The sequence below is a fragment of the Procambarus clarkii genome, chromosome 38, assembly GCF_040958095.1.
Source record: "Procambarus clarkii isolate CNS0578487 chromosome 38, FALCON_Pclarkii_2.0, whole genome shotgun sequence".
In the NCBI taxonomy this organism is placed as follows: domain Eukaryota; kingdom Metazoa; phylum Arthropoda; class Malacostraca; order Decapoda; family Cambaridae; genus Procambarus; species Procambarus clarkii.
In genome coordinates, this window is record NC_091187.1 from 19,773,540 (window position 1) to 19,790,841 (window position 17,302).

The 17,302-nt window shown below is 46.8% G+C and overlaps 1 protein-coding gene and 1 long non-coding RNA gene across 5 annotated transcripts in view; one reads left to right on the top strand and one right to left on the bottom strand.

The window, feature by feature from the left end:
- The window catches only part of LOC138349880 (uncharacterized), a 609,089-nt gene that overhangs the window by 158,575 nt on the left and 433,212 nt on the right, over positions 1-17,302 (bottom strand). The gene's annotated exons all lie outside the window — the stretch shown is intronic.
- The window catches only part of LOC123772003 (sodium/potassium/calcium exchanger Nckx30C), a gene marked incomplete at its 5' end in the record, with an annotated part of 105,551 nt that continues 94,838 nt past the window's right edge, over positions 6,590-17,302 (top strand). For all 4 annotated transcript variants that reach the window (XM_069337835.1, XM_069337837.1, XM_069337836.1 and 1 more), the window contains 1 exon segment: positions 6,590-6,719. In XM_069337835.1, coding sequence (XP_069193936.1) covers positions 6,590-6,719 — 130 coding nt within the window.

Sequence of the window (17,302 nt, forward strand, 5' to 3'; positions counted from 1 at the left end):
TTGCTTTTCCGGCGGTGTCGGGGGGTCGAACCCTGGTCTCTAGGTCCACGAGTCTAGAGCGCTGTCCACTCAGCCACCACCCACTCGCCCAGTTGATATTATGCCAAACCTGTCTCCTGAAGCCTCCTGTGCGTGTTAGAGGGAAATATATGTCGTTGATATATTAAAAATAGATTAGTTATAAAGGCGGGGTCCAGGAGCTAATAGCTCGATTCTGCAGACACAAATAGTAAATACAAATAGTAAATACACACAAAATGTACCCAAGTAAATGTAAGGTAATGTAACTAGGTGGAGGAATTAAAGAGGCCAGACACAGGATACAGAATGGGAGATGTCCTTCACGAAACGGCTAGAATGATCTAAGAGTTGATATTACGCCAAACCTGTCTCTTGAAGCCCACATCAAAAGAATAACATCAGCGGCCTATGTGAGGCTGGCTAACATCAGAACAGCATTCAGAAACCTGTGTAAGGAATCATTCAGAACCTTGTATACCACATATGTCAGACCAATCCTGAAGTATGCGGCCCCAGCATGGAGCCCGTACCTTGTCAAGCACAAGACAAAGCTGGAAAAAGTTCAGAGGTATGCCACTAGACTAGTCCCAGAACTAAGAGGCATGAGTTACGAGGAAAGGCTGCGGGAAATGCATCTTACGACACTGGAAGACAGAAGAGTAAGGGGGGACATGATCACAACGTCATACCTCCCGAGCTGAGAGGTATGAGCTACGTGGAAAGACTTACTCAATTAAACCTCACGTCACTTGAAGACAGAAGAGTGTTTTACCCTAAATCTTGATTACCCATGATTACCACATACAAAATCCTCAGGGGTATTGACAGGGTAACAAGGATAAACTATTCAACACTGGTGGTACGCGAACAAGGGACACAGGTGGAAACTGAGTACCCAATGAGCCACAGGGACGTTAGAAAGAACTTTTTCAAGTGTCAGAGTAGTTAACAGGTGGAATGCATTAGGCAGTGATGTGATGGAGGCTGACTCCATACACAGTTTCAAATGTAGATATGATAGAGCCCAATAGGCTCAGGAAACCTGTACACCAGTTGATTGACAGTTGAGAGGCGGGACCAAAGAGCCAGAGCTCAACCCCCGCAAGCGCAACTAGGTAAGTACACACACACGAGGCTGCTGTTCAGTGTTACTTTACATATTTTCTCACACGTGAACTATTCCGTGAACTGCCGCCCGTGTATAATTTGGTTCAGAAAATAACACACAAACTTCACTGGAGCAAATTATATATTGTTGGGGATTGTTATCTTCCTCCGCAGGATCACAGGCTGGAGATAATTGGTCAAGTGATCATTATACGATGAGGGTCAAGTCATTATGACCTCTGAAGTAGTGTAGGAGTGCACACAACACACTGTGGACCAGAATTATATTTAATTTATTGCGGCTGTAGTTCCTGAAGACCATTCAGGAGTTCCTTCAATTTATTAATGATGCCATCCGCATTTATTTACATCTATACGGTCACTATTGGGGGGTTGTGTTGGAGAGTGGGACCCGGGGCGCTGTGGTACATTATAGTATGTGTGCTTATGGTGGTGATGTATGTGGCTGTAGGATTATGAGGTAGTGATGTTGTAGGCCCGGTGTTCTCTCTCTCTCTCTCTCTCTCTCTCTCTCTCTCTCTCTCTCTCTCTCTCTCTCTCTCTCTCTCTCTCTCTCTCTCTCTCTCTCTCTCTCTCTCTCTCTCTCTCTCTCTTTCTTTCTCTCTCTCTCTCTCTCTCTCTCTCTCTCACACACACTTAGTTTTATCTGTTCCTTTCCTTAGGTGCAGTATTTCTCTTCTTTACCGCTGGGCGGGGGGAGGTTTTCCCGCCATCACGGCGTATTTATCACGACAGGGTCGCCGGTCTTGGCCAGACGGGCCGAGGGCCGAGGGCAAGACCTCGCCCCGCAAGCATTTTTCACAGTTCTTCAAGATGGATTTCTTCCCCCCTTAGATTTTGAAGAGAAATTTTGCTATTGAATCTTTTTAAAACAAAGACTTAGAAGATAACTTTGGTAAGGAAATATTGTGGAGTTACATTTGAGGTATAAATTCCTGCTTAAAATGGTAACGCGCGAGAAGAAGCAGAAAAGTAACGCTGAAGAAGAAACAGAAAAGTAACGCTGAAGAAGAAACAGAAAGGTAAGAGGAAATAGAATAACGCTCTACAACAGCATATTTCCTCTGATAAACAAGAGGAAGGAGAGAGAAGAGGCATTACCAAATATTCCAAAGGAGGAAGGTAGAAGAAATAGAGGCGACATGTAACGTACTAAATAAGAACGTTCAAAAAGAGGTATTCCTGAAGCCTGCAACTTCAGTACCACGAGGTCATAGATTCAAGCTAAGGAAACAAAGGTGCCGAATTTATGTTTTAGAAAGTTGACTTTCGCAGAGACAGTTGGAACAAGTGAGGTGGTGGAGGCCAAAACCGTCAGTAGGTTCACAGCGTTATATGACAAAGAGTGCTGGGAAGACGGGACACCACGAGCGTAACTCATCCTGTAACTACACTTAGGTAATTACATACACACACACACACACACACACACACCCTCACAGAGATATTAGAAAGAACTTTTTTAGTGTCAGAGTGGTTGACAAATGGAATGCATTAGGAAGTGATGTGGTGGAGGCTGACTCCATACACAGTTTCAAGTGTAGATATGACAGAGCCCGATAGGCTCATGAATCTGTACACCTGTTGATTGACGGTTGAGAGGCGGGACCAAAGAGCCAGAGCTCAACCCCCGCAAACACAACTAGGTGGGTGAGTACACACACAGACACACACACACACACACACTCACACACGCGCGCGCACGCACGTCGTTCAGGACCTTGCATACCACTTATGTCAGACCAATCCTGGAGTATGCAGCTCCAGCCTCCAGCTCCTAGTTAAACACAAGACAAAGTTAAAGATTCAGAGGAATGCCATCAGACTAGTCTCGGAACTGAGAGGTATGAGCTACGAGGAAAGGCTATGGGAGCTGGACCTCACGTCCCAGGAAGACAGACGAGTAAGGGGAGACATGATAACCACCTACAAAATTTTGCTGCAGTAGGCCTATAGCGGTTCATCGTGAGGTGCTTCACCTCAACACTGGTTATATATTCTCCTGCTCCAGGTATACTGTAACCCTTAAGGGCTATTCATGCCCGTGCCACCTCTTGGGTGGCTTAGTCTTTATCAGTCTATACTGTATCCACTTGTATTCTGTCTCTGAGAATGTTGACACAGCTCACCGGAACGCACACTTAGCGTCAGGCCATAATGAAACCCTAAAATGAACTTTGGAAAGAGAATTGTTCATATTCCCTCTCAAGCGAAGACAAACATTAGGAAATACAAACAATTCTTGCTAGAATCTTTCATCTGAAACACACTTTATATCTTTGTCGTTTGTTTGGCTAGGATAAGTTGAGTTGGTGGAGACAAGTTTGAGGCAGGATAGGTAAGGATGGGTTAGGTTGGGGTTGTATATACAGCCTTAGACTTCCCTATTGTGGAAAATTAGCCGATCCTTCCAAACACACAACCAAACTACGACGTTGCTACAACGTTGGAACAAGTTTTAACACCTAACTAGTTGTAACAACCAATATAGCAAGTTGTAACAACGTTCTAATAACGTCAATAAAACGTTATAACGAGATGTAACAACTTTATTACAAGTTGTAGTTGTAATAAGCAGAAAATAGGGACAATTACGTAGTGTGTGTGTATAGGGACACCACGTACCTGGACACACCTCTCTTACACCCCACCTTAGTGGGTGTAGGTGCTACACTGGCACCCGAGGAGGGGGGGGGGACTGGTCCTGTTATCTCCATGTATGTTGTACGCACTACAAAATGATCACTGATTAGTGGGACGAGCATGATTGTAACTGCGGTGATGTCAATAACGAGGTTGGTTTCCAGTCCTGTCAATAACGGGGTTAGGTTTCAGTATCATACGCAATAATGACGGCAGAATATTTAAATATTAAAGCCACCTATACATGCTATATACCAATATGTATACTTTCGTTACATGTCTGATTTAAGTACAAATATTATGTATATATATACATTTAAATTGTATTTTTACTATCACACACACACACACACACACACACACACACACACACACACACACACACACACACACACACACACACACACATATATATATATATATATATATATATATATATATATATATATATATATATATATATATATATATATATTATATATATATGTCGTACCTAATAGCCAGAACGCACTTCTCAGCCTACTATTCAAGGCCCGATTTGCCTAATAAGCCAAGTTTTCATGAATTAATGTTTTTTCGTCTACCTAACCTACCTAACCTAACCTAACCTAGCTTTTTTTGGCTACCTAACCTAACCTTACCTATAAAGATAGGTTAGGTTAGGTTAGGTAGGGTTGGTTAGGTTCGGTCATATATCTACGTTAATTTTAACTCCAATAAAAAAAAATTGACCTCATACATAGTGAAAAGGGTTGCTTTATCATTTCATAAGAAAAATATTATAGTAAATATATTAATTCAGGAAAACTTGGCTTATTAGGCAAATCGGGCCTTGAATAGTAGGCTGAGAAGTGAGTTCTGGCTACTAGGTACGACATATATATATATTATATATATATATATATATATATATATATATATATATATATATATATATATATATATATATATATATATATATATATTATATATATATATATATATATATATATATATATATATATATATATAGTGTCAGACCACGAAGGAAAACTTGAAACAGGAATTTCCTTAAGTACTTTCGTATCTAATACTACACCTTCAGAAGGGTGAGTTACAAGTTAGTACATTTGGACACTTATAAGCAAGTGAGGTGAAGTGAAGTAAAGTCACTCACATTTTTCATACGTTTTTAATTTTCGTAATTTACGCGCATGTATTAATTTATTGACTAACTTTAAAGGTAAGTTAGCTCCAGAACCATTATTGTATGCTATACACCGAAGTATATTGAGAGGATCTTGTGTAATAGTTGGAGACGTATGCTAAGACAAGAGACTCACCATGTTACAAATAAATTAAATTTTTTTTATATGACTTGTGTTTATGTATGATGTAATTGAAGGTAATAGTTTACGTTGAACACTTTGACAATATTACAAGACTTTTACCGGTTGTTCACTTCTAATGTAACTTTGGTGGATACTGTGATGAGTATTTTTATCCTTGACCATCACAAGTTATTATCCAGCCTGGGTGTCAGGGCGGGATTATTGACCACTAACACCCTTCACTATAGTGACCTGACACCCGACACCTACACGTGTGTCAGGTCCTTGACAGTCTTCAGGAGTCTTTCTGTTAAACAGAAAGGTATTAATTAATTATTAATTGCTTGTTAATACGTCAGTTATAACTGGAGAGAAAGAGTAACTTTCAATAAGATTCATTTTAACATTTTATAACAGGCCAGACACACCAAAGTAACCTGTTATCTCGACTCGGTCTCCTGTTATCTCGGTCGCGTTTTTACGTTATATTAACCAACGTTACAAATCCTGTCGGACATATTTATGACTAAATATTTCCCCACAGCATTGGTAACGGTTACCATAGGGTAAAAACCTGGACGGTAGAGCGACGGTCTCGCTTCATGCAGGTCGGCGTTCGATTACCGATGGTCCGAGTAGTGGGCACCCTTCCTTCAGTTTGTTCTATCTCAGCTCCTTGTCCTCATAGCCCAGCTCCTTGTCCTCATATCCCAGCTCCTTGTCCTCATATCCCAGCTCCTTGCCCTCATATCCCAGCTCCTTGTCTTTATATTCCAGCTCCTTGTCCTCGTATCCCAGCTCCTTGTCCTCATATCCCAGCTCCTTGTCCTCATATCCCAGCTCCTTGTCCTCATATCCCAGCTCCTTGTCCTCGTATCCCAGCTCCTTGTCCTCATATCCCAGCTCCTTGTCCTCGTATCCCAGCTCCTTGTCCTCATATCCCAGCTCCTTGCCCTCATATCCCAGCTCCTTGTCTTCATATTCCAGCTCCTTGTCCTCGTATCACAGCTCTTTGTCCTCATATCCCAGCTCCTTGTCCTCATATCCCAGCTCCTTGTCCTCATATCCCTTTTCCTCCAGACGTGTGCGTCTTGAGATACGTACTGACCTAATTGTGTTTGCGGGGGTTGAGCTCTGGCTCTTTGGTCCCGCCTCTCAACCGTCAATCAACAAGTACATGTGTGCATGAGGGTGAAGTGTGGGTCTGGAGGTAACGACGTGTGCGTCAGGAGGGGGTGAGGTGTAGGTCTGAGGGTGAGGAGCACGTCAGGAGGTGGTGAGGAGCACGTCAGTAGGTGGTGAGGTATGCGTCTGAGGGTGACGTGTGCGTCTGAGGGTGAGGAGCACGTCAGGTGGTGGTGAGGTATGCGTCAGGAGGTAGTGACGTGCGTCAGGAGGTGGTGACGTGCGTCAGGAGGTAGTGACGTGCGTCAGGAGGTGGTGAGGTATGCGTCAGTGTAACTAAGATACCCGTCGTATGTCCACAGCACGCGGCGGGTCCCCAGCCGGCCCAGCGAGGGGAGAGACGACCCTCGGCCCCCGTCCTGCACTCCGGCACCAAGTTCAGACACGGGCTGCTCCAGCTGATGATCCACACCATCGATCCTCTCCATGACGGTGAGTCCCGGGCCCTGTGCTGCTGCTGCTGCTGCTGGTGCTGCTGCTGCTGCTACTGCTGCTGCTGGTGCTGCTGCTACTGCTGCTACTACTGCTCCAGCTGTTGGCGGCGGTGGTGGTAGTGAGAGTGAGGCTCCACGGTCATCGCTAGGGCGGGGAGGGAGAGCCATCATGTTGGGTTGAACAATTCTAGTTTCCTGAAGGGCAGTTGTTACCCCTAGGGCCTTGGGTGTCACCCTAGGGCTCTGGGTGTCACCCTAGGGCCTTGGGTGTCACCTTAGGGCCTTGGGTGTCACCCTAGGGCCTTGGGTGTCACCCTAGGGCCTTGGGTGTCACCCTAGGGCCTTGGGTGTCACCCTAGGGCCTTGGGTGTCACCATAGGGCCTTGGGTGTCATCGTATGGTCATCAGGTTACACTAGGGTGGCTGGTTATACTCTAGGGTGGCTGGTTATACCCTAAGGTGGCTGGTTATACCCTAGGGTGGCTGGTTATACCCTAAGGTGGCTGGTTATACCCTAGGGTGGCTGGTTATACCCTAGGGTGGCTGGTTATACCCTAGGGTGGCTGGTTATACCCTAGGGTGGGTAGTTATACCCTAGGGTGGCTGGTTATACTCTAGGGTGGCTGGTTATACCCTAGGGTGGCTGGTTATACCCTAGGGTGGCTGGTTATACTCTAGGGTGGCTGAGTATACTCTAGGGTGGCTGGTTATACTCTAGGGTGGCTGGTTATACTCTAGGGTGGCTGGTTATACTCTAGGGTGGCTGGTTATACTCTAGGGTGGCTGGTTATACTCTAGGGTGGCTAGTTATACTCTAGGGTGGCTGGTTATACTCTAGGGTGGCTGGATATACCCTAGGGTAGCTGGTTATACCCTAGGGTGGCTGGTTATACCCTATGGTGGCTGGTTATACTCTAGGGTGGCTGGTTATACTCTAGGGTGGCTGGTTATACCCTAGGGTAGCTGGTTATACTATAGGGTGGCTGGTTATACTCTATGATGGCTGGTTATACTCTATGATGGCTTGTTGTACTCTATGATGGCTGGTTATACTCTATGATGGCTGGTTATACTCTATGATGGCTGGTTATACCCTAGGGTAGCTGGTTATACTCTAGGGTGGCTGGTTATACCCCAGGGTGGCTGGTTATACCCTAGGGTGGCTGGTTATACTCTAGGGTGGCTGGTTATACCCTAGGGTGGCTGGTTATACCCTCGGGTAGCTGGTTATACCCTAGGGTGGCTGGTTATACCCTATGGTAGCTGGTTATACTCTAGGGTGGCTGGTTATACTCTAGGGTGGCTGGTTATACCCTAGGGTAGTTGGTTATACTCTAGGGTGGCTGGTTATACTCTAGGGTGGCTGGTTATACCCTCGGGTAGCTGGTTATACTCTAGGGTATCTGGTTATACCCTAGGGTAGCTGGTTATACCCTAGGGTAGCTGGTTATACTCTAGGGTAGCTGGTTATACCCTAGGGTAGCTGGTTATACCCTAGGGTAGCTGGTTATACTCTAGGGTAGCTGGTTATACCCTAGGGTAGCTGGTTATACTCTAGGGTGGCTGGTTATACCCTCGGGTAGTTGGTTATACTCTAGGGTAGCTGGTTATACTCTAGGGTAGCTGGTTATACCCTAGGGTAGCTGGTCATACTCTAGGGTGGCTGGTTATACCCTCGGGTAGCTGGTTATACCCTCGGGTAGCTGGTTATACTCTAGGGTAGCTGGTTATACTCTAGGTTAGCTGGTTATACTCTAGGGTAGCTGGTTATACTCTAGGGTGGCTGGTTATACCCTAGGGTGGCTGGTTATACTCTAGGGTGGCTGGTTATACCCTAGGGTGGCTGGTTATACTCTAGGGTAGCTGGTTATACTCTAGGGTAGCTGGTTATACCCTCGGGTAGCTGGTTATACCCTCGGGTAGCTGGTTATACTCTAGGGTAGCTGGTTATACTCTAGGGTAGCTGGTTATACCCTAGGGTGGCTGGTTATACTCTAGGGTAGCTGGTTATACTCTAGGGTGGCTGGTTATACTCTAGGGTGGCTGGTTATACCCTCGGGTAGCTGGTTATACTCTTGGGTAGCTGGTTATACTCTAGGGTGGCTGGTTATACTCTAGGGTAGCTGGTTATTCTCTAGGGTAGCTGGTTATACCCTAGGGTGGCTGGTTATACCCTAGGGTTGCTGGTTATACCCTAGGGTGGCTGGTTATACCCTAGGGTGGCTGGTTATACCCTAGGGTGGCTGGTTATACTCTAGGGTGGCTGGTTATACCCTAAGGTGGCTGGTTATACCCTAGGGTGGCTGGTTATACCCTAAGGTGGCTGGTTATACTCTAGGGTAGCTGGTTATACTCTAGGGTGGCTGGTTATACTCTAGGGTAGCTGGTTATACCCTCGGGTAGCTGGTTATACTCTATGGTAGCTGGTTATACTCTAGGGTAGCTGGTTATACTCTAGGGTTGCTGGTTATACCCTAGGGTGGCTGGTTATACCCTCGGGTAGCTGGTTATACCCTAGGGTGGCTGGTTATACTCTAGGGTGGCTGGTTATACTCTAGGGTGGCTGGTTATACTCTAGGGTAGCTGGTTATACTCTAGGGTAGCTGGTTATACCCTAGGGTGGCTGGTTATACCCTCGGGTAGCTGGTTATACTCTAGGGTAGCTGGTTATACTCTAGGGTAGCTGGTTATATTCTAGGGTAGCTGGTTATACTCTAGGGTGGCTGGTTATACTCTAGGGTGGCTGGTTATACTCTAGGGTAGCTGGTTATACTCTAGGGTAGCTGGTTATACCCTAGGGTGGCTGGTTATACTCTAGGGTGGCTGGTTATACTCTAGGGTAGCTGGTTATACTCTAGGGTAGCTGGTTATACCCTAGGGTGGCTGGTTATACCCTCGGGTAGCTGGTTATACTCTAGGGTAGCTGGTTATACTCTAGGGTAGCTGGTTATATTCTAGGGTAGCTGGTTATACTCTAGGGTGGCTGGTTTTACTCTAGGGTAGCTGGTTATACTCTAGGGTAGCTGGTTATACCCTAGGGTGGCTGGTTATACCCTAGGGTGGCTGGTTATACCCTAGGGTGGCTGGTTATACCCTAGGGTGGCTGGTTATACTCTAGGGTAGCTGGTTATACCCTAGGGTGGCTGGTTATACCCTAGGGTGGCTGGTTATACCCTAGGGTTGCTGGTTATACTCTAGGGTGGCTGGTTATACTCTAGGGTAGCTGGTTATACCCTAGGGTGGCTGGTTATACTGTAGGGTAGCTGGTTATACCCTAGGGTATAACCAGCTGACTAGGGTAGTCAGTTTCTTCATAGGGTGTTCTGTTTCACCCTAGGTAGGGGTGTTCTCTCCATCTTGGCGGTCTGATAGGGTTTTCATCTTCTTTGCGTCTCTGTACGACAGAAATGATTGTGCTCCTTTTATTTCACCTGATACCTCTGTTCACCTAGGAGTAAATAGGTACTGGGAGTTGGCAACAGCAGTGGAGTTGTATCCTGGGGCAAGGTCAGTAGTTCCACCTAGAGGGGACCTCTTTACAAGCCTGAAGTATGTATATTTACAGGCTTCCTGTCCCCGACTAAGGATCGAAAATTGAAAAAAATAGGATCCTCTATTTAATAATGTTCGGTTGGACTCTTGTCTTAGACTGACAAACACAGACTTCGTTTGTTCACTAACAAAGAGGCTGTGGACTTCATTCAGCAACACAAGCACTTACTCAGAGGTAGTGAAAACTATTACAACGTGTATATTGACAGATACATGACCAAAGATGAGCAGATAGCCCACAGGGCAGCCGTTCTCGACACACCTCGTCCCATTTGAGCGTAGTTACCCACCCCGTGCCCCACCCCGTGCTAACGAGCCCACACCTGCTTCCCAGGTCACACCCTCCCCAAATCATCCCTCCCTGCCCCTGCTTATCTCCCCAACACCTCCCCTGACCCCTCTGATCCCATTGCATCCAAATCCATCTGCTTCATCCCACATTCCAAGGACCTCCTCATCCCCTCAACCCCCAAAAACCCGCCCAGCCCTCATCCCTCCTCATCCCCTCTCCTTCCATGTGACCCCCTACCCTTGCGAGGGGGGCACATGGACCCCCCGTGGGGGACGGGGACCCCCACCTCTTCCTCCATTTCCCTCTTACCCCCTTCTGCCCCAATGCCCACACCTACCCCTGACTTCCCCCTGACTAATACAACCTCCCTCCCACTATCACTATCCATGTTTCATCCGCCCCTTTCCCCCCACCCCCTCTATCCTTCCCCCCCCCCAAACCTCTCAACCTCTATCTGACTCTCAACCTTATGCTACCTCTCAACCCCTCTATGCCTCTCAGACCCTCTCTAATCTTCAAATCCAGTATGCCCTTCCTACTCCAGACCTAGCTACCCAGGCCCTACCCTAGACCTTCCTACCTACCTTCCCAGATGCCCAGCCCCCATTCGCCCCCCAAACACCCCTCCAGATCCCATTCACCCCCCAGACACCCCCCAGATCCTCCCAGCCCCCATTCACCCCCCAGATTCCCCCCAGACCCCCAGAGAAAGGGCGAACTCTGATACCAGAGTTTCCATGAAGAATCTCCACATTTGGTACACCAATGCTGATGGGATATCTAATAAAGCAGAAGAGGTAAAAGAAAGAGTGAGTCAGGCAGATCCAGACATAGTTGCAATAGTGCAAACTAAAATAAATGACATGATCTCGGATGCAATCTTTCCAGAGAGGCTACCAGGTGATAAGAAAAGAGAGGACACAGAGACAGGGAGGGGGAGTAGCACTCCTAATAAAGCGGAAATGGAAGTTTGAAGACCTGGGAAATCGGGTTACCAATGAGTGCACAAGCTCCATACATGAAACTCTGACAATAGTTGGGAGGAAGATTGCGATCTTAGTAATCTACAATCCCCCACCAAACAGCAGAAGACCCAGGCAGGAGTATGATGACAACAACAAAGCATGTATAGATGAACTGCAGAAGGCAGCAACACTAGCCCACAGAACGAGAGCGAAGCTGCTGATCATGGGGGACCTAAATCATGGAGAGATAAATTGGGAATCAAGGAATCCCCATGGAGGTGACGAAACGTGGGGAGCAAAATTAGTAGATGTTATAGACAGGAATTTCCTAACACAACATGTGAAGGAAGACACAAGGGAAAGAGGAGGAGATGCGCCGTGCCTATTAGACCTGATTTTCACCCAGAACGTAGAAGACATCGCGAATTTGGAGCATGAATACCTCTAGGGGCCAGCGACCATTGTGTCCTAGTCTTTGACTACATGATGGAATTCAAACTTGGGACCATGGGACAACAGATCTGGGAAAGGAGAGTTGACTACAGGAAAGAGGAATACAGGAAAGGGGACTACAGGAAGATAAGGGACTATCTGGGAGAAACGCAGTGGGAGGAAGAAATTAGAGGAAAAACAGTCCAAGATATGATGGACCTAGTCATACGGAAATGCCAGGAGGCCGAAGAGAGAGATTTATACCAACAGTAAAGGGAAAAAGTAAGAAGGAATATAATAACCCATGGTTTAATAGACAGTGTCAGGAAGCAAAAATGGCCAGCAGGCGGGAGTGGAGGAAGTACAAAAGACAAAGGACAGAGGACAACAGAAGCAGATGCAACAGAGCTAGGAATGATTACATTAACATAAGACGAACATCGGAAAGGAACTATGAGAACGATATTGCGATCAAAGCGAAAAAAACAATCTAAATTACTACACAGTCATATAAGAAGAAAAATGTCAGTGAACGACCAAGTGACAAGACTAAGGAAGACAGAGGGGGCATATACTGAAAGTGACAAGGAAATCTGCGAGGCACTGAATGCCAGCTTCCATGGAGTGTTCACAACCGAGCCTGAGCAGCTCCCTTTGTTAGAAGAGATTACCCTACATGCAAGACTATCAGATATAGAGGTGACAGCAGAGGAGGTAATGAAACAGTTGACAACACTGGATGCAACTAAAGCGGTTGGACCAGACAAAGTATCACCGTGGATACTAAAAGCAGCAGCGCAGGCCCTCAGCGTGCCTCTGGCAATGATCTTTAATGAGTCACTTATGTCGGGAGAATTGCCCAGTTGCTGGAAGAAGGCAAATGTCGTACCGATTTTAAAGAAAGGTGATAGGAAGGAGGCACTTAACTATAGACCTGTATCACCGACAAGCATCCCCTGTAAAATATTTGAAAGAATAATTAGGCTACGATTGGTTGCACACCTGGAGAACGTTAGGTTTGTGAACAAACATCAACATGGGTTCTGGAAATGGAAATCGTGCCTAACAAACCTTTTGGAATTCTGTGCTAAAATAACGAGGATAAGACAGGACAGATTGTTGGGCAGACTGCATATTTCTGCTGTTCAAACTCGAGAGGTAGGCAGGGGTGAGAGGAAAGGCCCTAGCATGGATAAGGAACTACCTAACAGGAAGGAGGCAAAGAGTTACGGTAAGGGGCGACAAGTCGGATTGGCGAACAGTAACGAGTGGAGTACCTCAAGGATCAGTGCTGGGACCAATTCAATTTCTAGTATATGTTAACGACATGTTTACAGGAGTAGAGTCCTACATGTCGATGTTCACGGATGACGCAAAGTTGATGAGAAGAGTTGTGACAGATGAGGATTGCAGGATCCTCCAAGAGGACCTGAACAGGTTGCAAAGATGGTCAGAGAAATGGCTACTGGAGTTCAACACGAGCAAATGTAAAGTTATGGAAATGGGACTAGGTGATAGGAGACCAAAGGGACAGTACACAATGAAGGGGAACAGCCTACCTGTGACGACGCGAGAAAGAGACCTGGGGGTGGACCTAACACCTAATCTATCTCCTGAGGCACATATAAATAGGATAACGACAGCAGCGTGCTCTACACTGGCAAAAGTTAAAACATCATTCGGAAACCTAAGTAAGGAGTCATTTAGGGTGCTTTACACTGCCTACGTGAGGCCAGTCTTAGAGTATGCCTCCTCAGCTTGGAGTCCCCATCTGAAGAAGCATATAAGGAAACTGGAAAAGATTCAGAGGTTTGCAGCGAGACTCGTCCCAGAGCTACGAGGGATGGGGCATGAGGAGCGCCTGAAGGAACTGTGACTTACGACACTAGAAAGAAGAAGGGAGAGGAGGGAGATGATAGGAACGTATAAAATACTCAGGGGGATTGACAGAGTGGAAATAGACGAAATTTTCTCACGGAATAGCAACAGAACGAGGGGACATGGGTGGAAGCTGGAAAGTCAGATGAGTCACAGAGATGTTAGGAAGTTTTCTTTTAGCGTGAAAGTAGTGGGAAAATGGAATGCACTTCACGAACAGGCTGTGGAAGCAAATACTATCCATAATTTTAAAACTAGATATTATAGGGAAATGGGACAGGAGTCATTGCTGTAAACAACCGATGGCTTGAAAGGCGGGATCCAAGAGTCAATGCTCGATCCTGCGGGCACATATAGGTGAGTACAGACTGTCGCCTACCTTGACGAGAGACACACAGCCACAGAGCCACAGACCACATCCACAGACGCACAGCCACAGACGCACAGCCACAGACGCACAGGCCACAGACGCACAAACCACAGACGCACAAACCACAGACGCACAGACCACAGCCACAGACCACAACCACAGACCACAACCACAGATCACAACCACAGACCACAACCACAGACCACAGCCATAGACTACAACCACAGACCACAACCACAGACCACAACCAAAACCACAGACCACGACCACAACCACAGACCACGACCACAACCACAGACCACAACCACAGACCACAACCAAAACCACAGACCACGACCACAACCACAGACCACGACCACAACCACAGACCACAACCACAACCAGACCACAACCACAGACCACAGAAACAGACCACAACCACAGACCACAGCCACAGACCACAACCACAGACCACAACCACAGACCACAGAAACAGACCACAATCACAGACTACAACCACAGACCACAACCACAGACCACAACCACAGACTACAACCACAGACCACAGCCACAGACCACAGCCACAGACCACAACCACAGACTACAACCACAGACCACAGCCACAGACCACAACCACAGACTACAACCACAGACCACAACCACAGACCACAACCACAGACCACAGCCACAGATCACAATCACAGACTACAACCACAGACCACAACCACAGACCACAGCCACAGACCACAACCACAGACTACAACCACAGACCACAACCACAGACCACAGACCACAGCCACAGACCACAACCACAGACCACAACCACAGACCACAACCACAGACCACAGCCACAGACCACAACCACAGACTACAACCACAGACCACAACCACAGACCACAGCCACAGACCACAACCGCAGACCACAACCACAAACCACAGCCACAGACCACAACCACACACCACAACCACAGCCGAAAGCCACAGACCACAGATTACAGTCACAGACCACAGCCACAGACCACAGCCACAGACCACAACCACAGCTACAGACCTCAACCACAGACCACAACCACAGAACACAGTCACAGACCACAGCCACAGATCACAGACACAGCCACAGACACAGCCACAGACCACAGCCACAAACACACAGCCACAGGCCACACACCACAACCACAGACACAGCCACAGACCACAGACACACAGACCACAGCCACAGACCACAGACACACAGACCACAGCCACAGACCACAGCCACACACTACACACCACAACCATAGACACAGCCACAGACCACAGCCACAGGCCACACACCACAACCACAGACACAGCCACAGACCACACACCACAACCACACACCAGACACAGCCACAGACCACAGCCACAGACCACAGACACAGCCACATAGACCACAGACACAGCCACAGACCACAGCTCGACTACCATAATGCTACAAGGAGAGTGGTATACATGAGTGAGAGGTGTGAGTGTCGGTGTGGGAGTGTAAGGTGATGCTGTTGTACCCTCGCTCCACCCTGGCTATTGTGTCTGGCACTGTGTCGATAACTTTCTGTGTGGCAACCCAAAAGAAACTTTCACGTCGTCAGTTGATGAAATCTGATCATTCGTGCGCATGATAACAGCGGCGCAGTAGATGATATCAGTACTCACCTAGTTGTACTCACCTAGTTGTACTTGTGTGGTGTACAGACTCCAGCTCTTCCTCTTGTTCTGGTAGTACTCATGGTCACGTTGAGGACCATAGCACATATACCGACGTACATCGCAATTAGATAGTAGAAATCGGTACTATTAAAAATTGGACAAACCGGAAACGATTTTCTATTTGTTGCAAAGGCAAACTAACCTAACCTCCCTCCCTAATACACGATATCTGAGGCCTAGTATAGTACATATGTCTACTATACTAAGCCTACGGATATTTAAGTTTGTTTTTTAACGTTATTTTTTTCTGACTAAAGTGAATAGTACAAAGTTCTACTGTCTAATTGCTTAGTACGTCAATGGTTGTACTATTGTACACATAGTTACAAAAACTACTATGTAAACAGCATGATGGGTTAAAAGATTCCTGAACCTATTGGGCTGTGTCTTATCTACATTTGAAACTGGAGTTAGCCGGTCGGCCGAGCGGACAGCACGCTGGACTTGTGATCCTGTGGTCCCGGGTTCGATCCCAGGCGCCGGCGAGAAACAATGGGCAGAGTTTCTTTCACCCTATGCCCCTGTTACCTAGCAGTAAAATAGGTACTTGGGTGTTAGTCAGCTGTCACGGGCTGCTTCCTGGGGGTGGAGGCCTGGTCGAGGACCGGGCCGCGGGGACACTAAAAGCCCCGAAATCATCTCAAGATAACCTCAAGATAGCCTCCACCACATCACTGACTTATGCATTCCATTTGTTATATGAGCACATAGTATGATATACGACATATAACATTGTATATGTGCACATGGTAACAGCTAGAGACCGACAAAGACAGAGCGACATAGACGAAATGGATGACAAGGAGCAGACACAGACAGACACAGACAAGGAGGCAGTGACCACCATGATCAATACCACCTCCAGTCTTTAGTCTCAGCAAGCCGTCATATCTCTCTAGAAAATGTTCATTTGGTCCAGTAAAGTACTGAAGCAGGTGAGCCAGGCCACTCTTATGGTGTGAAGTTGATGACCTCCGTCCATGGTCAACATTCACCACAACTAGTGTCGAAACCTCTACATCTTTCTGTTATCATGACCGGGTTTACCTGTATTTACATGTGAGGGAAAATATTCCTGGCTGTCTTCTATGGGAAAATATATTCCTGTCTCTCCTCTGGGATATAAGGACAAGGAGCTGGGATATGACAAGAAGCCTGGATATGAGGACAAGGAGCTGGGATATGAGGACAAGGAGCTGGGATATGACAAGAAGCCTGGATATGAGGACAAGGAGCTGGGATATGAGGACAAGGAGCTGGGATATGAGGACAAGGACCTGGGATACGAGGACAAGGAGCTGGAATATGAGGACAAGGACCTGGGATACGAGGACAAGAACCTGGAATATGAGGACAAAGATCCGAAATATGAGAACGAAAGAAGATAA